The 25,051-nt window shown below is 38.3% G+C and overlaps 1 protein-coding gene across 4 annotated transcripts in view; it reads left to right on the top strand.

Annotated features, from left to right (window-relative positions):
* Positions 1-25,051, top strand: part of PARD3B (par-3 family cell polarity regulator beta) — a 434,227-nt gene that overhangs the window by 249,730 nt on the left and 159,446 nt on the right. For 3 of the 4 annotated variants that reach the window (XM_075028231.1, XM_075028230.1, XM_075028233.1), the window contains 2 exons: positions 830-850; positions 4,677-4,721. In XM_075028231.1, coding sequence (XP_074884332.1) covers positions 830-850; positions 4,677-4,721 — 66 coding nt within the window. The remainder of the gene's footprint in view (positions 1-829; positions 851-4,676; positions 4,722-25,051) is intronic. The other variant, XM_075028232.1, reaches the window with a different exon arrangement.

Raw genomic sequence — 25,051 nt, 5'->3', positions numbered from 1 at the left:
TCCTTAGTCCTTGTGCAAAAAAAAAGCTAGTCTCACTGCTTTTCAACATTGAAGTGAACAGGAATCTATCAAGGACTCATAATCCTTCAAGCATAAGTAGCTGGTAGATAACCAGGTGACCCCAGAAGAGGAGAGACAGGGCCCTTATGAGAAGTTTTACTGTCACTAGAGAGGGTGGGAGGGGGAATTGAAGGAAAATGTTTTAAGACAGTGCAAGTTTACCCTTCCTAATATGCACATTTTATTGCTTCTGTAGATTTTGGTACCAAAGCCTGTGGTCTTTGTACCCAGTACTACAGGGCAAACCTAGAACAGCAAGCAGCATTTTTTAAGTGATGGTTGTGAGCAAACATTTGGCACAATTTCTGAGTGATTTATGCCATTCCTAGATGGGGAAATGCTTCACCAAGAAAAAATAAAGATGGCAGGAGAAATATGTCATTGGCACTGTCATTGACTAAAATTAATTGACAATGCAGTGCCTTCATTATGATGAAAGGGCTGGATAAGGTTACAGTTCGTCAGAAAAAAACAGTGACCAATTTGTAGCTTTGCTTTATTTTCATGTGTTTATACCATAGAAACTGATGGATTCTAAAAAGCACAGAAGCATCATTTGTATATGTTGTTTGGGAATAGAGCCCTTGTTAATTGACTAATGTATAATAAAAAATTTTATATTGGGCTTCCTGTAGACTAATAAAGGTATCAGGAAATTTGTTTTCTAGGAAATTCTTTGGTGTTTCAGTCTCTGTTCTTATTATTTCTCATTAATTGTAATTTTAATTCTTGTTTGCTTCTTCCTTGTTTCTTTCTTTTCTGAGTGCAGAACTGCAGCTGGTCTTCAAAGGTACGTGTCAGTTTGTCCAGCAGAAATACAAGTAATTTTCACATGTTTAGAAGATTTTAAGTAGCTCTTAGTCAATGTGCCAAACTGATCCTTCAGAAAAGAGGCACTAAGTTGAATAGTAGTACCCTCTATATTGTGAATAGTAGTAACTGCTTGTTTTGGGGAAAAATGATATGATGGTAGGTACAGTGATTGAACTGGGCAAAAGGAGGGAAACTGGTTATCACGATTGGCAGCAGCATTGATTTGTGCTTCTCTAAACCATAGTTGGGAAGTAGTTTGTTGACCTTTAAATAAACCCAGACTGTATTTTGATGCAAACTTTGAGGCAGTACAGAAGGCTTGTTGTGTACTAAGCCATTGAAAATCATGCAGTTCAAATAAAATGGCTACCTTGGTTGTCTTGAGTAGGGCACACAAATGGCAATCAAAAGATTATGTGGAAGGACATGGATGCATTGTTGGGTGCTTTTACTGCTGCTGAACAATGCTACTTACTTTCTTAAAGCAAAACAGCACTCCAGAATATTACCATAGGAAATTCTAATACATTAGATTATTCATGGCATAGAGAGTTGTTTCTTTCTACTGTTTGTTGTGGTTGTTGGCATAGTTTAAAAAAAAAAAAAAAAAAATCAGTTGTTTGCTATCAGCTGGAAAGATTTGTTTGTTTTAGTAGTATTCCATCATTCATAATCTGTGGTTTTGCTAGTCCCCCAAATGTCCATGCTTTTATTAAATAGTTGTAGAACTTCTGTCACTTTTATTTCCGCAATTACTTAGAGTACTGACAATGAATACGTAACTGGCTTCTGCACTAAAAATGTGGTTCCTAAATGATAGATGTTACTTTAAAAGAGCTAGCATGTTTTGTATTGACAAACATTAATAACTTCATGAACTAACATCCCCTGGAGTTCCAGGGACATGGACGTAAAGAATTTATTTGATTTACAAGTTAAGGAGAAGTGTCTTCTTGTTTGTGAATGTATTTATACCCTTGCATTGATCCTTCCCAGATTTTTGTTTGAGGTTTGTGTTTACAGTCCCCAAATTAGGTGGTTTCATTTTTTTGAAATATTTTGCATTTAACAATCCTTGTTCAAGAATATTTAGTATTTCTAGTGTCTTCATAGAAATAGTTACAGTTGAAATTTTGTTGTAAATATTTTCCTGACATATTCCAGTCTGGCACTGCACATTCCCAAGTGTGATCCTCTTGAGCTGAAGTTTTTCACAGTTAGTTGCAATGTAATTACTTTTTGATCTTGCAATAAAAAAATAATTCTTTTTTTTACTTGAGTTTTAAGAGTAGACAGTACTTTTTGCCTGTTTAAAGTCTTTCAGGTGCCTTTCTGCAAAGATAGGCCAACACTAGTAGAATCTTAGAAAAGAAATTTCCACTTAGTTCTTGCTTTTTTCAAAAGCCAAGGAAGATAGCCAGAGAAATACTATTTTTGTCATAACTGAATGATTGCATGAATTTTTAGCAACATGCAGAGTAGTGTATTCAAATGCTATTTTGTGGAACAGGACATCTTGTATACTTCTGAAATGAAATCTTCAGTTACAAAGTTTTCAATTTTGGCATAAAAAGTATTTATCTCCTGTTAGCCTTCTCCTTCTTTCCTGTAGTCTTCTCCTTGTTCCCAGAGGAAACAAGGGGTGGAATGGGATTCTCGTGCAATGGACTTGTCTGTGCCACTCATGTTCAGTCTAATGAAAGATGGCCAGCCTAGAAGTGACTGCCTAAGCATAATATCCCATGAAATGGAAAATACCCTGTGGAGGGGCACACATATTTTGCTGAAAGTTTGACATAAAACTTTAATTTTTGCATTTCCCAATTTTTGTGTGTGTGTCCTTAAACTCATAATGCTAACCTTGTATTCTTGTAAGATTATTTTTCATTTTCTAATCATTTTAGTCTTCCTTTTTTCCCTCCAGTATTAAAATGTAATTTTTGTGTGTGAAGCTGGTGTGTAAAGTATGATTAAGTTAAATGGATTTATCCCTTTTAATAATGTAAAACTTAGTTTCAGGCAAACCAAGTCATCAGCATATTTTTTAAAAAAATACCATAAACCTTGGTATCTCTGTTTTTTAAAGCTCCTGTGTACTGTAATGTAACCTACTCCAAGTAATTATCATATATTATAGTGGTTGCCATTAGTGACTGCTATAATTAATGTTGCAAATCAGTTTCCATTATAATCCCTTGTTTTCACACAGTCATAACTTGTCAAAATACTAACCTTTGGGACTAAAGTTTTCCATGGCGGTTCTGCTTAGAGGTAAATTTGGTGTGAGGGAGGAGGAAAAGGAGGTTGAACTATCCTTATAGCAAATCCTTGTCAGGTCATTTTGCGTTACAGGATCGAACTGCATAGCAAGGAGCTAAATAGTTATTATTTCCAGGGACTAGAAGAAAGGTTAAAGGACAAGGAGTACAGAACTGCCTTGAATTTTGGTTGCACTTCTAATTTTGACTAGTCCATTTTGTTTTGCAGCATCTCTGCATAACGCTGCAAACAGTATTAGTCTTACTTTATTAAGATATACATCCCGCAACAAAACTATACTGTGTCAATTTTACTGATAATCAGATGACAATCAGATTACAAGGTGGAGAAGAGATGGAACGGTCAGTTGTAGATTCATGATTCCAGTTGTAAGTCCCAGTCCTGAATCTGATGCTTGGGGGGGAAGCTTCCCTAAGTGGGGAGGCAATATAAGAAAATATTTACTGTGATTATTTTCCCAGTAGTAGCTTCTAAGTGTCAATGACTATTGCACTGTTCTTTCCTGGGTAGAAAATAGCACATTCCTGTATCATTGCAGAAAACCTTGTATGTAAACTTTTTATGGTGATCACTATGCAAAGCTTGTGTAAGTTCCCATTTATAGTATTTTTGGTATGAGTGGACAATTTATTTTATCGTATAAAGAGATCGCGTTTTAAGGCATAATATAAGGGAGTGCTTGGGCAGGCAGAGTTGAAGGATAAGCTTTCAATGTAACATTCATTTCCTGTGCTTGTTTTATCATCCCTAACATTACATTAGCACTGTTTCTTTGCATAGAATTCATTTTAAGAAATGGTGATTGGTTCTTCCCCTCAGCCCTCTGGGAGAGTATTTTAATTAGTTTCTTGAGATATATGATAATAAACTGAAGTACAGTTACTGAAGAAAAATTACAGTTTTTGCTACATTCAGAATTTGTTCTTCCACTAGTCTGTCTGCAAACTGTTACTACTGTAAACATCTTTCTTTATAAGATGTTGTGAAATACTACAAAGGTACAATTTATAGGTAAAATAAAGTAATTCATAACATACAAAAAAGCATAAGCCTTCCAAAAGATCAGTTTTTGGGAGACCTCATTGTCTGCAGAGAGGGTCCTGTGAGTCAGTGAGATGTCTTGCAGATGGGAAGGTTTCCACATCTGGATTCTTTTTACATTTGAAGTCTTTGATCTGAAAATGTTACAACTCTCCTATGCCCTGTGATTTGTCTGGCAAGATGAGTTATTTACAAATGCAATTGCTCTTCCGACAACTCAGTTTTGAGTGTGTAAGTGTTGAGGTCCTGATCTGTAACCCACAAGGACTGCTGGTAGTCCTTTTATTGGTTTCAGTGGGCTTTGATTCAGATATTTGGACTTTGAAGCACCCCAGGTGGATAGGGTAAAAAAAGGCTTTTTACAAACGATTCTAATTTAAAGATTTAGGATGCTATGTGTCTGAAATAATTTGACACTGTTTCAAAGGCTTGTGAATTTAAGTAAGTTTCTGATCTTTGTTTCTTTTCTCTTATTCCTCTAGTGGCAGATGAAAGCAAAGTTGGTCTGTTGGCCGGACACAAATCAGGTAAGCTGTTCTCTTATTTTGGAGGAAAAGTCAGCAACTTGAAAGTAGTATGGGCAGTAAATGAAATCAGCTTACAGAAATTGTGGTGACTAAGAGAGCTGCAAATTAAGGCATTACTTTGTATGCACTGACTCCAAGTTGTACAATGATGAATTAGGGATTGTTCTCTGCCAGACAGTGTATGTAGCTGAGTCATTTGCAGGAAGAGCTGTAACTTTATTTTTCAGTGCAAGTGGTGTAAACTGAAGAAGATGTCCTTTCAAATAAGGGCAAATGCAAGGTGTCTTGTGGAATGTGGAGACTTAGACAATATACATTTTGAAAAATGTAAATATTTCTTGCTTTTTTTTCCTCTGACTTCTACTTCCATTACCCAGAATATTGAAGATAACACTAAAAAAATTCTACAGATTAAAAAAAAGAATGTCAAAGCTTTTCCTTTCATTGTGCTTGTGCAGTAGAAATAATTTGTTTTTTCTTAAACTTTTCAGCCCATAGTAATAATAAAAAAAAAAAAGAGTCCATACTACTGTCATTACTGTACCTACATACTAAATAAGTTCTGCAAACCACACCATGGGACTGTACAATTTGCAGTTCTTGTATTAAAAGAACTTCCAAGGAAATGTCACATAATATTGTAATTTTTCACAAGCCGTGGATAAGCTGACATAAGAAACCTTAAACTTTCTAGAAAACTCAAGTTATTCAGCAGTCTCTTCTGATGTTAGAAAATCCTGAAGCTTCAGGCTGCCACTTTGTAGCATGATTACATGTTGCCTTTTTCCAGTTCTTTGATAGAATTAAAAAGCTGAATTCATGTAAAGGAAGGTAAACTATGATATTCCTGATTGTTTATGGTATTCCTTCTCTGTGCAACTGAGTGTCCTCCTTTAATTCTCTGGTGTAGTTTTTCCTTAACTGAAGACCTTTTCCTGAACTTAGTAGACAAACTCTTTTCAAATTTTTCTGGTATCTTTCCTAAGTCTGTGAACTTCTTGGATTCTCTTTCTGAATCAGGGGGTAGTTCATAAGTCTGGTAACATTATCACTCCTGGGGAGGAAAAAATTCTTTCAACTTTTTGTTTTGGGAATGTGAAAGCTTCAAAGAAATGATCTTGTCAACTTGAAGAAGCTAGGGGTGTTGTCCTTGGGTTTTTTCCTGTGCAGAAAAATTACTACAAACATTGCAACATCATGCAGTTTTCCAAAGATCAGTGGAATTCACTGCTATCAAAGAATATTGGAGGGAGACTTGGTGAGATCGTAACTCTTTGGCAATCAGTTGTTATAGGTACATGAAGCTTTATAATATCACTTTTGGCAGCATTTGATCTTTCTTCGGCACACTTCTCCAGATTCTTGAAAACCGTGGCTTTGAAAAGTTTTCTATTTGAAGATACCTACAAATTTTATATGAAAATGTGGACCCATGCTTATTGAACTTTGGCTTGTTTGCTTTACTTATCCTTCATAGACCTCTTACAAGTACCTAAGATCTTTTTTTCATAGACTAAAGTCAGTGGTCAACAGATCACTGAAGGAATAGATAGAAAGATCCTACAGGTTGTTTCTTTTTTTCCCCTTCAGAATAAAAGGAGCTGGCTAATTTCTGAGAATATTGGAGTGTAAATGATTTTTCTTGGTTCTGTCTACTTTAAATACTGTTCAATTACTGTTGAAAAATGTTTCTCCCCTCTCTGTTCCATTTCCTAACCTGTCATAAAGAGAAATCAAGCTGCAGTTTCAGCTTTCTCATTGTTCCATTCAAATATTTATTTTAAAGGTTTGTTCAAGAACATGGTGTTCTTTCTCTCTGGTCTCTTTTTACTGTATGCTTTTTGGAATTATATATCATATATGCATTTTGCTGGCATTCAGTCACATCACAGAACTCTTGTTTTAACATCGTTCATTGTGCTGCCTTCCTATAGGTACCTTTTTTAAGAACATGCCAAGAGAGACATTACAGCTGCTTGTGCTGGGAGCAACACACCTTTATTTTCTTATTGCAGAACGACGAGCTTCCATCCTATTCTAACCTTCAGGAAATTAAGCATATTTCTCTACAGAATTAATTATCACCTACTAACAATCAATGCAATTATCGCTTCTCTCCTTCAACATGACTTGTTCTATGAAATACGCAATTGAGTGATTCTCTCTAGGGAAATATCCTTTCTATTCCTTCTGGGGCAGTGACTCTTCAAGCATTTAGTCTCAGCTTTTGGTATAGCTACTGTATCCCTTGCATATTACATGTTACTGAGCAGCAGCAGGAGTTAGTGTGTATTCATTTCAAAAAGCATTATCACAATTCTGCAGAAGACCAAAGCATTAAAAGGATCTGTGGCTTGTAGCCCCATCTTTCTGTGTTTTTATATATTGCACCCACAAACAGCAGTTCCTTTTTTTTTTTTTTTTTTTTTTTTTTTAAAAAAGTAGATATGATTTTTAGAAGCATGCCTGGACACATCCTGAGCTTGTAAGCATGTTCTATGGGAAGACAGCTGGAAACTTGTTCCTGTATTTCATCCTCACAGAAATGCATCTGTGAATTCTGGTTCTCATAGCTGGCCTGTCCTTCATCCTGACGGATTGAAGACTCCTGCAGTGCTTACAGGTGTTCTTAGTGTTGCAAATGTTTTCCACAATACCAATGGCAAAAGCACTGGAGTGCTGTATTGATGCAGCCTACTTGGCCGTTTCTGGAAAAGACCGGAGTTCAGAGAGTGTGTGTGTGTGTGTGTAAGGCATGTTCTCTGAACCCTCTAAGGAGGATTTTGTCCTCTGTAAGCTTCCTGTGCACTCAACAATGGTGTGTCTGCATTCCCTAAACTCAATTCCAACGAGAATGAGAAGCGGACAAGTGGTGCCTCTATTGTAAACCAGGAGAAAAATTTTATATCACAAAGGTGAAAAATCAGCAAACTTTAGCTCAGTTTTCCATGAACTTTTAGCTTTTTAGAAAAGCAATTCCAGGACGGCTAGGAGGATACCCGTCAATAAGGAATGGCAAGACTGTGGTACATCAAATATAATCAGATTTATATCAAATACGGAAAGTACTGGATTCTTTGTAGCTATTTTTATTTTTTTCTGAAATTCTTTTTTTGTGTTCTGATTTACTGCTTAGAACACTTTTAGTATGTATTGACTGTCTGCTGAGGTCTCTGCTGACACAGCTCTTTCAGATGATGCAGTGCTGGAGAAAAGCTGATGAGTCTTTCTTTATGAGCTCTGACATATTAATTAGCAAAATGGGCAAAAAAGCTTTCCTATTTTTATTTTAATGTCACTAGACCATGATTTTGGCTGGGGTTATGTTTCAAGACAGTTTTGAGACAAGATGAGTTGAAGATCTTATTTTCTTGCTGGCTGCTATGTGAGGAACATGTGACTGGGCTATGGATTAGTGCTGGCAAGATTGATACAGGGGTAGCTCTGTTACCAAGCTGAATTTGAATTGATGCTATATGGCAAGAGATAGGGTTAGGACCTGAGTAGGAAAAGGCCCATTGGTATAGTTTGAAGGATGGTTCTGGTAAAGTTCTGCCCCTTACTGTTAATTTTGCTGACAGTGCAGTGACCAGGTTACTGTTCAGCCTGTGGGTACGATTAGTATTCTGGGAAAGAAGGCTTGAAGAGGAAGGTGTACAGCTAAATCCTGCAAGGTCAGGGGCTTTGATGAGTTCTGAGTCCCAACATGCATGGTAGACCTCCAGTCTCTAATGCTTCGTGTATGGGTAACTGAGTTGTGGTTAAACTGGGATTCAGACTGGGACTGGAGATAGTTTGGAATAAGGTAGGTTGAAGGTTTTCTTGTATCTCTGCATCCTTTAACGCCAGGATGTATTCTGCATTAAATACATTTTACTGAGGTTTCATTAAGGCTAGGATGAGGATTAAGATTATGGTTTAGGACACAGAAGTGGTTGAAAAGTTAGGCTTATTGGCAGATTTTATATGGCCCACTGGAATAGCATATGGAAAGTGCAACAGATTAAGCTTCATTGTTACCTTCAGGAAAGGTTCTCCAGCCTATGGCGAAAGCCATGGTTGCATTTGTTGGTGAAATAGGTCTATGAGATGCTAAGGTTGCATCTATATGAGTGTAAGCTGAATGTCCCCTTTAGTTTTAAAGTTGAGTGGCACAGGATGATCCCCATCTGTGCTCTGAGCCTCTATTGTAAGATAGCTTCAGGTTGCCTCTGAAAGCTGTGCCTGGTATACCCTAGCTCCTGAACCATTTCTAGGAAGTGTTTGTGAGAGCAGAAGAGCTGTTATAACACTTTTATAGTGTAGATGATTGCATTCTAGTGAACTCAGGTGTGCGCAGTCACTGCTAGCTAAATTTGCAAATATAAACATAACCTGTGATTTCAAGAGCTCAAGCTTAGTTTTTTGCAGGGACGAAGTAGGGTCTGGTGCAGGCAGAATCCAGTGTGTTAAAGTTTGTTCTGGTAAAAGTGTGAATAACGGCTAGGCTAAGCTTATTGCTGCAACTTGAGTTCAGACTTGGAAGGGCAGACAAAACGGGAGAACCTTTTTTTTTTTTTTTTTTTTTTTAAACTGGAGGAATCGTGCAAAGGTTGAGATATTGGAACACCAGCAAAATCCAGTGGTTTATGTACAAGGCTTTCTTTTAATCAAGGCTTTTGTTGGGGGTTAATGGTGGGCTTAGGAAGGACTACAAAAAGCTTAGTGGATGCAGCTAGGCTTGTTTGAGACTGGTGCCATTGTAGCAAGATGGGCTTCTGTTTTGCTTTTGATTTCCAGGTAACACAATTATGCCAAAGAGCTGCATAGGGAAGTGATGTTCTCCTCTCCTTGTGCCAGATCTCATAATTTTATTAAACAAGCCTTCTCACTGCTGTAGATGTCATTAAAGCTGAGCTTTTCAAAGGGGGCATTGGGTTTAGTACTGAGTTCATAAGGATTTATGTAGTAACTAGATCCACGGTAGAAAAGACTCATGTAAATGGCTGAGCTGCCTGGCATATGCAAGTGAAGTACCTGTCCAAACAAAGACCTTACCACTACGTAACTGAAAGCATGTGGCATATAGAATCTGACACTTGTCTCTGCATTTGTGAGAGGAGAAAAAAGGTTGATTTGAGTTCATTTTACTTCTCTGATAATAAGTGTGTAATACTTGGCTGCGTCAATCATTCTTGCAAGTGTGAAGAGGAATTGCCTACTTTGCAGACTGCAGTATACCTTAGCAATACCAATGTAGCCTAATCTAACCTATATATCTTGGCTTGGGTACTGGAGGCAAGCAAACAGTGGCAGCACTGGAAGCTGTGCAGTGTGATTTTACCCTTAGTTTAGCCAGTGTAGTGCTTGGTGCTATTTCAGTTTGACACAAAAACAAATGCAAGTATCTTTCTATGATGCTTCAGTACACCATATTACCCATAACGCATGCCTCTAAGCTTTGAATCGTTAAGCTATGGGTTAACTTTGATGCTTTATTGCTGAGAATACCTTCTGCAAGATTTTCATTCTTTTACCGTTACCTTCACTTTGGGCTTCTCTCCCTGGATGATTCTTCTCTGGTGGTGGTGGTATTATTATTATTATTATTATTATTATTATTATTATCATCATCCTCATCATTATTATCATTATCATCAACTTGGATTATGGTTCTCCAAGCAAGTGTTCCTTGGACCGTATAGTTCCAAATAAGTTGTCATCTGAGAATCTCTACTGACTCATGCTGCCAAGAAACAAAAAATAAGATTCCCTTTTCCTGCAGGTCACTTACAGAGTTAATGTTTTCTTCTATACTTACACCTGGTAAGGTCTAAAGTCAAAGATGTTACATTGAATCTATTATATTCTTGGTGTTTACAAGGATTTCTAGTCCAAAAATTAAAATGCTTAGCTTTCATTGAATCTCTGCCTGCTGCTGTTTTTTTTCTTATCTTCAAACACAGCTTGTCTAGTGAAACTAGGATGATACATTAATTTACTTAGTACTCTATGCCAGTATGGCTTTACTACCCTTTTTTTAGTGGATTTTATTTTTTAAGTTTTGTTTTGTTTTTTTTTTTTAATATGTATAATAGTTTTCATGTTACAGATTGTTCTAACCACCTACATTGGTTAGAGCTGGGAGTGGTGGTGGGGGGTTGTTTAGCACTGCCTAGTTTCACAAGAACCAAAACTATGCTGTGAGCAAGCCTATGGGACAGGACAGCACAATATTGAACTGCTGGGTTGCAGGATTTTTTCACATCATAATGGTCAAAGTCTGGAAGTCTGTAGGAATAAATCCTGAGCCTCCAGCTTCCATGAGCTGACTCTTAAGAATTACTGTTGAGAAAAATGCTTTTTTTTAACTTCATCTAATATTTAAAGTGCTAAATATAAAGTATGAATGTTTAGTTGGATGAACTTTCATTTATCTGTTGGAACTTCATGTATTTTAGTATTTTAACCTGTTGGACATAGGCAAGTGTATTGAAACAAGATGAAAACAAAATTAGAACTCTTGTCAAGTTCTAGTTTATTTTTTTTTGAGCAAGAGAAGCTCAAACTGGACATTCTAGATATTGATTATTTTTAAGAGGCTATTAAAAACGGGACTGATACAGCAATGTCTCTCTTTCTCCCCATACCACCACCACCAACCCCCTATCAAATTGTATGTATTTCTGCATGAGAAGTTTGATTTTTCATTGACTCAGGAAAAGAAAGGCTGGACACTTATCAGTTCCTCTGCTTCAAACAATTATTCTAAATTAACAGAACTTGCTGTATTGTTGAATTTGAGTGAAAAGCAGTTTATTGGTCAAAATGTCTTCTGAATGCCAGGCTGGCAGTCTTTACAGTCCCCTTTGCCTGCCCGGCCTATGTGGCTTATAAACAGCTCTCACGGATAACCTAGTTAGATGGTTCTCCCCTACAGAGGGAAACAGGCTCTCATTTTTACTCCGAGAAGAATCATTTTATGCCCCCAATAGCTCACCAGCTGTAACTATTCCTTTGACAGCTTTTTTTTCTTGTTTTTGAAGACTTTATTAGCTGTGTGATGATGATTGGGTTGTGGCCCCTTTTTTGTTAGGTCCTGAGAAAGTCATCTGTTGATAAAAATCCCTCGCTTGAGGGTGTGGTTTGATGTTACGATGTTGATCTAAAAGCTTGCTGCTGCTGAAAAAGGCAGTCTTAGTCACCATACCTCCTACCCACAGCTGCTTGGTTCCCATTACTACTTCTATTCCAGTCCCACAGTTTTGCTGGTGAGATGGTTGAGAGAGCTAAACCAGCCAAAAACTAAAACAAGACAGACAGAAGTGAATAGTGCTGAGCTTATCTCCTCGAACCATTCATTTGAGAGAGACAAGCTTGCATGCCAGTAGAAGGGAAACTCAGCAAGCAGATGGATGTGAGAACTGTGGCTTTCAGAGGCAGCTGTCTTATTAAATCACCTTATCTGCCATGTCATACCATATCCTTATTAAATTCAAATGCCAAACTTACATAGATTGTTTTACTTGCCATGGATAAAATTACTTTCCCAGTGGCAGGAGCAAGGAACAAAAAAATGGCAATAAACCTCTGCAAACTGAAGAAGAGCATCCCTGCTGTCTCATCCTTGAATTGCAAGAATCTTTTCTTAAATCACTTACTGACTTTGATTTTATGAATTCTTTGTGTTCTGTGACTGGCTCTTAGTGTGCATTGTATTAAGATATGGCAGAGCAGTGCCCACTGATCTTTCTTTGAACTACAGTCATTAAAGTGAATAGATCTGATCTGCTGAGAACAATAACAAATTTGCAGGAGAAACCCATTTCCCTCTGTTCTTATGTGATATTTAGGATCTAGAGCAGAGCTGAACATAGGCCAACTGCAGCGTGGATGCAAATTCAAGGGTCTGTGATTGAGGTTTTATAACATAGCATAGCTGATTTAATGTTTTCCTGTCTCCTGAAGAGCATCCCATGATACCCTTGTATTCATAAATGCCTAACCATACATTTCTGCCCCCTTTCTCTCTATGCCAGCATTATTATTCATATAATTCCATGATGAGCTGTTGTGGGGACCTAACCTAGCAGAAAAAAATAATTCTACAAAAAAGAATAGTATTTTTCTGGTTTAGCCAAGGGAGCAAGAAAAAGAAAGTTCAGGAGAAGAGTGATTTTGTAACTGACAGTTTTTGATCCCAGGATCAGCCTGAGCTGAAGGAAGTTGACTGGGGTGGAGGGGATAGACAGACACATCTGAGGGAGAAAATGTGGATGAAAGAAGATTTGCAGATCTTCAGATATCTTTGTGCTGGAACAAAGGAAGTGGGGGAGCAAGTTTGAGTGTCTATTTCTTGTCCTGAAGACTAAACTGAAAGTGAGTTTCTGAGGGGTTTGTTTAATGGCCAGCGAAACTTGGTTTTGTGTATTTTTGACTGTGTGATGTTACTTGCTGTTAAAGGGCTATGGCTGTCTTTTAGCTTTGTTTGGGCTGCTACACTCTGGGTCTCATCCTGTCCTAAGGAGTGGGAGAAGATTGAACAGTCCTAAGGAGTGAGAGAAGATTGAACAGTTCTTGGGAGCAGCTGAGTCTGACAAGCAGGGAGAAGCTTTCATAAGTGCCAGATGGAGTGAACAGGCAGCTCAGACAGAAAGGACAATTTTCCTTAAGAACCACAGGGACTGGGTAAGGTTGCTTTCAGTCAGCTGATCACAGAAAGCTGCTGAACCAGAGAACAAATGACCCTGTAAAAGCGTAAGTTGAGCAGAAGCTTTTATTTCACTCTGTCTCACCCGGCAAATGTGAATTTTCTGTGCTACGGACGTATAGTAAAACAACCCTAGCTTCAACAGCAAAGCCCTTTCCATGTTCCCACTTTAAGAACAAAAGTGCATGTACATCTCCCAGAAAGTTCTGAACAACTTGGACTTCTCTGTGAAGGAAGCTTGTGCCCTAAAAGTGTACCAAAGGTATATATTTCAATCTGACCCCCATGAAGTAAAACTTAAGAGCTCCTGGAGAAAGGAGCTATACAGAGCGCTCCTGTGAATGCATAGCTAGGGAAATGCCTGCTAAAGCTGCAATATTATGTTTATTAGAGCAAGATGCTGGAGTGTGATCCTGTGTGCTAGGGATGCCTCATTTTTACAGGGGGGTAAACTTGGAGTGGCAAGTCTGCATGGCAGTAATGATGGCCTTTTCGGAGAGGAGAAACCTGGTCTGGCAGATATCCAAACTGCCGTATTCAAAAATAACTGATAAAGGTGAAAGATTTACTTCTTTTCCATCACATCTCAACAATATGGGAATTACGTGTTACCCACTATGAATTGTTGGCATCCAGGGATTACAAACCATCAGCCTTTTTCCTTGGGGAGCATTCGTCGCTCCAGGAGCAGAGAAAGGGGCAGGAACTTTGTTTAATGTGACCTGGGAATTTTCATGCTCAGCAGTTAACTGATGTTATAGCTCCCTTATGATATAGAAGTGGGAGAAGTGACTAGGAAGAAAAAACATCCCAACACACAAGAATTTTTTCCAGACAAGACACTCATACGTTCATATTTCTTCCACCTCCTTTTTTTTCCCCCCTCTTTAATTTCCTGAAGTGATTCTGAGCTTATTGTTACATTAACTGAGGCCTGGGGGCAGGGGCAGTGTTTCGGTGTTCACACGTCATAGTTGCTGTTTCTCCCCCTGGTCAGTATTGCTAAATGTTGTTCTGAGCAGGTGTCCTAGGTTCAGCTGGGATAGAGTTAACTGTCTTCCTAGTAGCTGGTACAGTGCTGTGTTTTGAGTTCAGTATGCGAAGAATGTTGATAACACTGAAGTTTTCAGTTGTTGCTCAGTAGTGTTTAGACTAAAGTCAAGGATTTTTTCAGCTTCTCATGCCCAGCCAGCGAGAAAGCTGGAGGGGCACAAGAAGTTGGCACAGGACACAGCCAGGGCAGCTGACCCAAAGTGGCCAACGGGGTATTCCATACCATGGGATGTCACAGCTAGTTTAGGAACTGGGAAGGGGGGGCAGGGATTCGCCGCTCGGGGACTGGCTGGGTGTTGGTTGGCGGGTGGTGAGCAATTGCCCTGCACATCATTTGTACATTCCAATCCTTTTATTATTGCTGTTGTCATTTTATTAGTGTTATCATTATCATTATTAGTTTCTTCTTTTCTGTTCTATTAAACCGTTCTTATCTCAACCCATGAGTTTTACTTCTTTTCCCGGTTTTCTCCCCCATCCCACTGGGGGGGGGGGGGGGGGGGGGGATAAGTGAGCGGCTGCATGGTGCTTAGTTGCTGGCTGGGGCTAAACCAAGACAGCAGGATTCAGTGAAGCAAGTCAAGAGAGTATTAAAAACCCCAGAATATTCAAGTAGTATGAAATGAAATGAAGTGAATGCATCCACTTACTGTAAGGCCAGCTAGTATTGACATAAGTGGTCATCTTTCTGTGGTAAATGCATTGTCTGTGTCAGCTTGCAGTGGACTGAAGGAGAGGCATGCCTGCAGGAGTCTGTATCTGTTGCACACTGAAATTCTCTCTCTAGTAAATGGTGTGGTGCTGGCAGGAATTATCAGTTGTAGGCTGTTTGGGGCATGCATTCTCTTCCTGAGACCTGGTGACACTTTTCCCTGTGACTCTGTGCTGAGCCTGCCAGATTTCATGTCTTTGCTGAAAGTTTCTGCTTTGAGTTGGAGCTTCCTACTGCTTTGTATTCCAGGTTTTTTCTGACATGAGGGTAGGAGAGCTTGTAAATATGGTGAATATGTCAATATGAGGAGTGCTATATCAGGCAAGAATAAAGCCTTCTCTGAAAGCAGAAGCAGTGTAACTGTGTTAGTGCAGAATTTCACACAGGATAAAAGATACTGCAATTCTGCAAAGTGATTATTGGGACTTGAGATCTTGGCATCTCTGGATCCTGGAATATCATGCCCGGTAAGAATCATTACTAAATTTGAAGTGATTGGAGATGGCAATAAAACACAAAAGCTGGCATTAAGCCTAATCAAAGAATAAGAAATAGTAACTTTGAAGTTTGAAGAAGCTAAAATTGAAGTTTGAAGAATGTAAAGGATTTGGTGTGCTTTTTATTGGAGCTGTGGAGATTCAAATTAAGGCACAGCAGCCAGCAAAACAAGTTCAGTGTTTAAAATCCTGGGGACCTCTTGCTGTATGTTGATCTTTAAATTGGAGAGTTTCTCTGGTGATGGTACCTGAACAGATGGCTCATGAAAGTGCCTGCATGACTGATAGTAAGCTGGTTTCCTTCATGGAACTCCCCCCTTGGCCCTAAGAAGAAAGCTGAAAACAGCAAGTGGATCCTTCAGGTCTCCTGCGTTTTTAGGGCCTTATAAAGCTCCTCAGTCATCAGCCCTTTAGCTGGTGACAGCCAGACTGCATCCATTTCAGAAAGCAAAATGAGTTGCCTCAGACTGCACCTCCTGTAATTGAAGAGAAAGTGCCGATACCATTCTAACACCCCTGAGTAACATTTACCACGCTTTGCAGTTAGAACTGGAGTCACAGCCTTCCTGCCAGTCTTTTCTCTGACTATTGGTTTCATGTTCCTTCAAGCACAATCTGCACATTTTTCAAGCTTTGTGGTGAATGATCTGCAGATGTTCAGGAAAGACCTTCAGAATACTAGGTACTGAAAAGTTGGCTGTGGTCAGTGTTGGCAGCTACTGTGGTTCTTTTAGTTACTTGTTGTGACCAAAGAGACCAACAGCCACTGCCTAATGCCTCATTTGATTAATCCTTTCCCTCCAGCAACTGGGTTTTTGCTGGGCATAATATTCAGTGCTGGCAGTGGCTATCCTGAAGTCATTGGTGCCAAGGAGTTAATGAATTTGGAGAGCTTCCCAGATAATACATCTGGCCTTCTAACTTACATATTGGAGTATGAAGTATGAGATGTAGAAAGAAGAACACTGAACTAAATTGAGCTACTGGCTGAAGAGGGGAAGGGGACACTTTTCTTTTTTTAAACTAGTTGACTGAAAGTTAAAAATTATGTCGCCTCACAGAAGATTTAACTGTTTTGGTTTTGTTTGAGGTTTTGTTTGGTTGGTTTTGTGGGTTTTTTTTGTTGGTGGTTTTTCTTTTTTTAATTTTGTAATATCATGTATTTGCCAGTTACGTTACCTTCTAAGGCTTGAATATAGACAGGGAAGCATTTATAATTCTCCACTTTGAATGATTCTTCTCCTTCATTTTTTCTTTTGAAGTCCCATCATGTTGCCATGTCAGTAAGAAGGATTTTGAGGGTAGCTACCAATAATTGGTATTTCTACTCCAGCTCACTTCTGGAATAGTATCTTATACAGTGTTTGCCTTCCATAACATTTGAAATAGGATTTTATTATACAAAATGGGTTGGTGGCGCATTTTATTAATACACATCTTTGTATAATAAAAGCTATGCAGAGCAATATGGTTCAGAAATTAACTTTGAAGAACAGAATTACATTGCTATTTGTATGTCTCATGAAACAGCATTATTTTTAGTGGGTCTTTCAATACAGCAGTGCTACTTAGCACTTACCTACACAGCACTCCAAAAGTACCCAGAATATCATCCCTAATTAAGTGTCCTACTGAAATGCTTTTTCTGACCTAAGAGCAGAGTGGGAGAGTTTTTCTGTACATAGCAGTGGCAACCCAAATGGAAATCATTTCATAGAAGAGTAGAAAGCACTTCCTTGAGTTACCATCGACTACCAGCTCATACTTTCCTCCTACCTCAGGGAATGGCACCATGCTGCCCTTTCAAAACATAAGAGCTTCTCTAGTGTTTACCTTTTTTTCTGCCTGATGTCTTGATAGGTGAAATTTCTCATTGGACTTAAATTAGTCTTGCATGGGTGATGTAGTTTCCAATAATTTCATTTTTGTCTACAAGTAATAAGTATGATTGTTATCTAAACCCTATGAGTGCACAGAAGATCCCTATTAGCATGAGACCAAGCTTATTTATGTTTGGTTGTTTTTTTCTAAAGAAACTTAAATGCTGATTTTTATTTTTTTTTCCCCAAATACTCAGGCACCTATACTGAGGCTATTTTATATCTAATTCCTATCCTTTTAGTTCTTCACCTTCTGTTGTGAAAATCCTTTCTTTAATCCTTCCCTCCTTTTCAAGCTGGGCCTTATATATAAAGGAAACCTTTGTGGATTGGATATCTGTCTGGGAGGGGAGCAAATCTGTGACCTGAAAGCTTCACCTCCAGATTTTCAAGGACATTAGCAGATGTGGTGCAGTTATATCTACATAATCTTAATTTCATTGTGTTCTTTTGGCCATTCTGGTACTAGTTCATGGAGAGCTTTCTGCTTACGGTTCTGCTTGTGGTTCCCCTCTGTCCCCCATGGGCAGGAAAGCATGCAGGGCATAGTCCGGTCCTGGGGATAGTTGCTTGCACAGCATGTTTCAGTATTAGTGGGTTTTTCCTGGGAGACCATCTCCTTCTCCTGTTCTATTGTTGCTTGCAATTGCGAAGTTCACAGACTGAAGGGAGTAGGAAGGAGCCATTCTGTCTAGTGTGAATAGTAGGCTTAGGGCAAAGCAGGGAATTCACTGGAGAGAGGCAGACCCTATTTCTACAATTCACCCAATTTCAGAATGATAGTTTCCTTAGTGCCATATATCCATAAGAGCCTGACTCTGCTGCACTGAAAGCTTAAATGGGGATCAGTTCCCTTCCAGTGCTATAGTCAGGACCTGGCAATCGGGGGGACAAACAGGACAGAGCTAGAACTTGGCACTAGAAGTTTGCATCTGTTACTGAAGGGTGATTGCACTTACAAAGGTTTCAAACAAAAGCCTCAGTTGACTTGCTATGGCAGTTTTCAAGCCTCTGTGCAGTAGGACCAGAACAGAGGATCTGGCATTGATTTGTTTGGGTTTTTCATGTAATTACGATTTTTGTTGCTATCTGCAGTTGGCGTAAATTCCTGTATTCAAAAAAAGGGTTGGTTTTTTTGATTGCCAGTTGTAATACTGCAGTTGACAAACAGAGATGTTATAAAAGAGAAATCCAATATAGTGTAGTTATTCAGATGCCTCTATTTTTTTTATTGCTTTATAATCTGCTCAGATGCTTAATTCTGAAAACAAAAAGACAAAATTGTTTGATCGAAGCTTCTAGAGTTCAATTCTTTTCTAAAAAATAGCTCACTGGTTTTAATTTTAAAGATACAAAAAAGAATGAGCATTACATTCAGGACTAAATTTTGTCAGCTGTTGCATCAAATAACTCACTACTTATTACTGAAATGTACATCACAAAATACCTACAAAGAATAATTCTCAGTCTCAATTTATATTAAAAGAGCAAATACATTAAAAAAAAGAAACAAACAAAAAAACAGGAGAAAAATTCTCATACAATCATTCTTTTTCTGCCATCCTGTAGGGTATACAGGTAAATCATTAAGTCTCAGGAAAAACCTTTGGTCTCCTGTACTCATGGTTTGTGTTTCTTTTCTCTTTTTCTGTATAAAGCATGGATGTAGTGTGCAGTAGTCAGTGTTATTGCCTGTTAAGTGTCATGCATGACACATCCCATTACAGATTCTGTGAAACTGGAGCCGTTTGAAGTAAAACTTTCCATTCAAGTGTCAATTGAAGCATGGGTTTTATTTGCTTTTTTGACAGAGGTTGTTCTTTTACTGTCTCCTAAAATAACTCTGATACTTGTTTTTATTTAGGAGAGGAAAAGGTAAGAATATATGGCTAGAGGCTGGGAATATAGCAAGCTAGTGGGGGCGGGCAGGGAAGCTAGAAAAGGATGCTGGAGATGGGGGAAAAAGGCAGACTGGGCATGTGGCTAAGTGAGAAGATGCAGTGTGGGAGAGGGTGGCATAACTGAGGGGGAGGGGGAGACTAGCTTGTGCTGATCTAGGACAGTGGATCCAGAAACCCCATAGGAAAAGGAAAGAAAAGGTTGGCAGCCAGCACTGCAGTAAAGAAAACTCTGCTTTTCTTTAAAACAAGCAAAACCAAACAAACTAAAAAAACCACACCAAAACCCCACATCTAGGAAACTGTATATACAAACTCTATTAAAAGAATGTAAGTTTGAAGGTTTCAGGTGTCTTAAGTAGGAAATGCTAGCTGTAAGGATGTCTGCAAAGGCAACTCAAACCCTTTTAGTGGATGCTGATGGTGAGACTTACATAATCAAAGCATAATTCTTCCCAAATGCTTGACTTTCAGAGCACAAGAGGGATCTGCTTAAGGGTAATGAAGGCTGTTGTGTAAGGCCCAACCCTCCCCTCATTTATTGTTGAAGTTGTAAGGTGTGTACCTGTTTGGTATTTTCTGCTTGGAGGATCAGATGTTAGTGGTGTAGGCGATCTCAGGCAAAAGGAAACATCTCTTCCATTTTCTAGGCATTAAATGCTGCTTGAATTATTTTCTAGCTGCGCCTGTACTTTAGAATTGCTGGCGGTGAGGAGGTGTCGTCTTTAAACCACACGCAATGAGATAGTGTGTTCTTCACCTTGTTGTTGCCTGACCCACCTGTGTGCTGATTTGCAGAAGTGCTGAACGTATTCAGGCTGCAAACAAAGTCAGTGACAATAGTGCTGTGAGCCCAGAAAATGCTAGCTGTTAAGTATTCAGAAGGCGGAGTGGAGGGCAGAGGAATCAGGTCTTGAGAATCTTAAAATGGTAACCTGAATTGATCTTAATCATCCTGTTTCAGTTTCTTGTCCCTGAGACACAGATAGTACCATTTCTGTTAAAATTATGTCATCAGTGTTTATTAAAAAAACTTAGTACTTTATATGGTGTTTCAGAGAAAGATGCACGAAGGACTGTTTAGTGCTGATGTCAGAGCAGATTAAAGTGTGTGTTGAATAAGAAAGGGAGTTAATTGCTGTACATGTGGAAGAAAATATTTGTAGATCTTTCCTGAAAGAAGGAAGGTGGGGTTTTGTAAATAAAATTGTCATAATGTATTTGGGACATAAAGTGGAAGTCTATTACAATGAGTGCATAAAATAAGTTAATGGTGGACACCTCTGCTGTGGCATTCTCCAAGCTGAAGCACTTTACTTTGCAATGTTAATAGTACTCTTTTAAGTTCATTTTTTGTATATAATTTTAATACATAGTCTGTTGCTTTAACCATTTCCATTAAAATTTCATGAGCCTTTTCAGAAAATCAGACAGGAAAATGCAAATAAATAATGCATTTTATTTAGTATGTAGTAGATACAGTATTACTGTATATGTAAACAAATAAAAATGTTTCTTTATTAAAATAGCAAACTATGTAGAAAGATCCCACTGTCGTCTACAAATCACATATGCTTTAAGAATCACTTTGACTTCAAGTAGCTAGTGCTGGGCCTAAACCTCTGGATTTGGAACAATATAGAGTGGTAGTATAAAAAGATTAAGTATCTCAGCTATTGTAAATAAAATGGGGGGCCATGGGTTATAGGCCACAAGATTGAAGCTGAAATCTTAAAGCATTCATTTTCTGAGAGCAAGTACTTAATATTTTATAAAATCTGATCCCTATATAGACTCTCTGCTTGCCTAGCTTCCCTTTTCATTTTCTACCCTTCTTCTTCCCCTCATGGAAGAGCCCACAAATAATCTTTTAAAATTCTGACCTGAGCACTCGCCAGTCAGCACAGTGGTATGTCTGTGATTAGCTTACCTGTCTTTTATACTGCTCCTTCACCCTGCAAGATGCCGACGCAACAGAGAAAGTACGTGTAGGTAGTGAATGTTATTAGTGACGAGAGATGTAGATATGTACTTGGTTGCTTCAAGCCAAAATAACATGTTTGCTTAACTTCTGTTTGATGACAAAAACCCCAGCTTCCTAGCACCATATAAGCAGATCAACACATCCCTCTTTCCTTGCTTTTTGGGGTTGTTGGTTTTTCGGTGTTCTTTTGGGGGGGGGGGGGTGTTTTGTTTTGGTTTTTGTTTAGGTTTTGTTTGGGTTTGTTTGGGTTTTTTAGGGGAGTCTTAGTGAGGTTCTGACATCCTTTTGTATGTTTAGTACTTAATTTCAACTGGAGATGCAAGAATCTTCTGATACTCACCTAGAGTAAAAGAAACAGTAAGCTGATCAAATGTAGAGCGAACTCTGTCCTTGTTGTTTGTTTTGAGCAGTTACTTACCTTGCAGGTAGTCCTGTTCATTTCAGTGCTTCTCAAACCTTAGCAACAATGAATGTTTCTGCAACAGTAACTCCTTTCAAACCTACATGACTTGGCATTAAAAGCTCCACCTCTTTCCTTCTGTCTTGTTATGGCAAATACTTTATGATCCAAACTGAAAGAAGGGACCCTAGACATTTTTAAGGAAGTTTTTATAGCTAAAATATTTTTATAGGCAGTAATTCTCCTAGTTTAGTGATGAGTTACACTTACAATGTATGAAGAGTCTTTACTTGCACTGTAATTTGCATTAGCAGAACAGAGTGCCCATTTTGTTACTGATTTTTAGAAAATGGAAACCAGGAATGACTGCTCCAGTAAATAGAATCAATAAACAACAAAAAGGCCAACAGTACTAGAACAACTAATACTGAAATATGCTTTTGCAATTTGAGCTTTCATATGTTTGTTATCTTTGGTAGAGAATTGTTCTTAAACTTCAAATAGAATTCCTTAGTACCTTCATATAAATCAATTGCCTGTAGTTTTCATTTAAGCAATTGCCTGTAGTTTTCATTTAAGCAGTTTAATTGCATAATCAGACTAAGAAAACCTAGTCATTAAAGTTTAGCAGTCATAAGGTATAAGGCAATATCAATATTAGTTCTTACTCAGGGTAGCTGTTTTAGATCAAACTGAATTAACTAGAAGGTAGTATGTTTCTAATGTTCTTTAGTGTACAGGAATATCATTTAAGTCTTCTAAGAGTTGAGAGCACAGACATTGAAGAATGACAGTCGGCAATAAGACTGTATTAAAGCCGTCACAAAATACCAACTCCATATCAGAGAGCTTCTGTGCTAAAACGGATACTTTTTTTTTTTTTTACAAGCTATTTGGAGAAAAATTAACCCATTCTGTGAACAGCACCTAAGCAAGAAGGGACCATTCTGTCAGAACTGACTTGAAATAAACAAATAGCAAAAACAGTTTAAGAGAATATCAGGAAAATCTGTGCTCATCTCTTCTATATTGCTGTTCAGAAGTAATGAACCACTAATGTCATCTTTAAAAGGTGAGGAAGGAACTTGTTATTAGCTCTGTTATGGGCTGATGCTTGCAACATTCATTTGAAATGCTGTACTTATCTTAACAGTTCAGGTTCAATCTGAATGTGAAATCTGAGTAAATTAATATTGTGCCAAAACATCTGTTTTTTCTGTTTAAAATAGAAAACATCTGAGGCATAGGAGCATAAAGGGAATGCAGCAGGAGATGAACTGCACTTTACAAAGTGTTGACAAATTATAAATAAATCACTGCAGAAACAGAGATCTATAGTTGTGCCACTCAAAAGAGACAGTATTGTAGAAATACAGGTAGGCTTGATCAAAAATTACTAGAGGTACTGAATATTATTCTGTTTTGAGTTGGTATAACACCAAGTGCAGCGAGGTTTTGGCCCATGATTAGAGAGGTTCTGTGTGCTTTCATAATGCAACTAATGAAGAATTGATAGGAACAGGAAGCAGTGTCATCCTTATTTGGGGCTTTGGTTTTTTGTTTGTTTGTTTTTCTGGACGCCTTTCACCTGTAACACATCCCAAGAAGATAACAGTGGTCATACAGGATCAGACAAAAAGTCTATATAGCCCATGTCCTCTTTCTGATACTACCAAATGCTAATGCCTAACAAGAAATGCAAGGATATGACAAGTTTATATCTTGCTTCTCCAAGAGCATTCCTTGCCTTCAAATATTCATGGACTTAAAGACTGAAGGCAAGAATAGTTTCTATTTATCTGCTAATCTTCGATAGATTTTGCTTCTCTTGAGTTTTCTTGCTTCCCTTTGAACACATGTAAACTCTTAGTATCCACAACAAAAAAAAATTATTCACATAAATGTTTATCAGGGTTGTTGCTGTGAATAGAAATTATGATTGATTACCCATTACTTTCTTTTTCTCTTACAGCAAGATATGAACCCAACTAGTAGCTTCCTGCTCCTTCCTGTGGGACTGCTTCTTTTGCAGGGGGGACAATTAAGCATATGCTATAAGAACCATTACATTTTTTACTTTAATAACATTAACCTCAGTGTTTCAAAATCTGATATATTTTTCTGCTCTGAAGTAAATTCCTTAGTATGTATCACTGTCCTACATGAGGGACATATTCATTAAAGGTTGAGGGAAGAAGCTGCCAAGCAGCTCTGATTAACTGTGTGATAATATGCATGCAGTTTTACGAATTATATAAATATTGAAATAATTGATTGCCATAAGTCTATATCTAACCACAGTATGGCTTGTTTTGCATTGTCCTCTTGAGGAAATGGAATGGCATGCGTTTCACAGATTAACCAAATTTCCCTCTTAATGCAGAGGAAATACTGGTCCACAGTCAGAAAAAGACTAAAGAAGGCAAAAATATTTCACAAAAAATAGGATACAGGGCAGAATACAGATGCAAGCATTCACTCTTGATACAGAAGAAACAAAAAGTTGGTATAACCATATAGATGCTAAAAGTTTTTTATGTAAGGTAATCACTGAACACGAGAGCTATGTTCTTGTACTGTTGGTCAACCTGAAAAAGTTAAACTGCAGCACTAGCCACTGTAAAAAGGCAAAATAAAGTGTTCTGATGTTGCTAGAGAAATATGGCAGAGCTATTTAATATACTTGAAACTGTTCAAAAATTTTTGCGTGCATTTGTTCTTAATGTGTATGAGACCGGCTTTTATTGTAGTTGGAGCAAAAGCTTATAATTTCAAGAATATTAGTGATATTCATGTCCTGGTTTCAGCTGGGATAGAGTTAACTGTCTTCCTAGTAGCTGGTGCAGTGCTATGTTTTGAGTTCAGTATGTGAAGAATGTCGATAACACTGATGTTTTCAGTTGTTGCTCAGTAGTGTTTAGACTAAAGTCAAGGATTTTTCAGCTTCTCATGCCCAGCCAGCGAGAAAGCTGGAGGGGCACAAGAAGTTGGCACAGGACACAGCCAGGGCAGCTGACCCAAACTGGCCAACGGTGTATTCCATACCATGGGACGTCCCATCCAGTATAGGAACTGGGAAGTGGGGGCGGGGAATCGCCGCTCGGGGACTAGCGGGGTGTCAGTCGGCGGGTGGTGAGCAATTGCCCTGCGCATCATTTGTACATTCCAATCCTTTTATTATTGCTGTTGTCATTTTATTAGTGTTATCATTATCATT

This window comes from Buteo buteo, chromosome 5 (genome assembly GCF_964188355.1).
Source record: "Buteo buteo chromosome 5, bButBut1.hap1.1, whole genome shotgun sequence".
NCBI lineage: Eukaryota > Metazoa > Chordata > Aves > Accipitriformes > Accipitridae > Buteo > Buteo buteo.
This window is presented reverse-complemented; position numbering and strand designations above follow the sequence as displayed.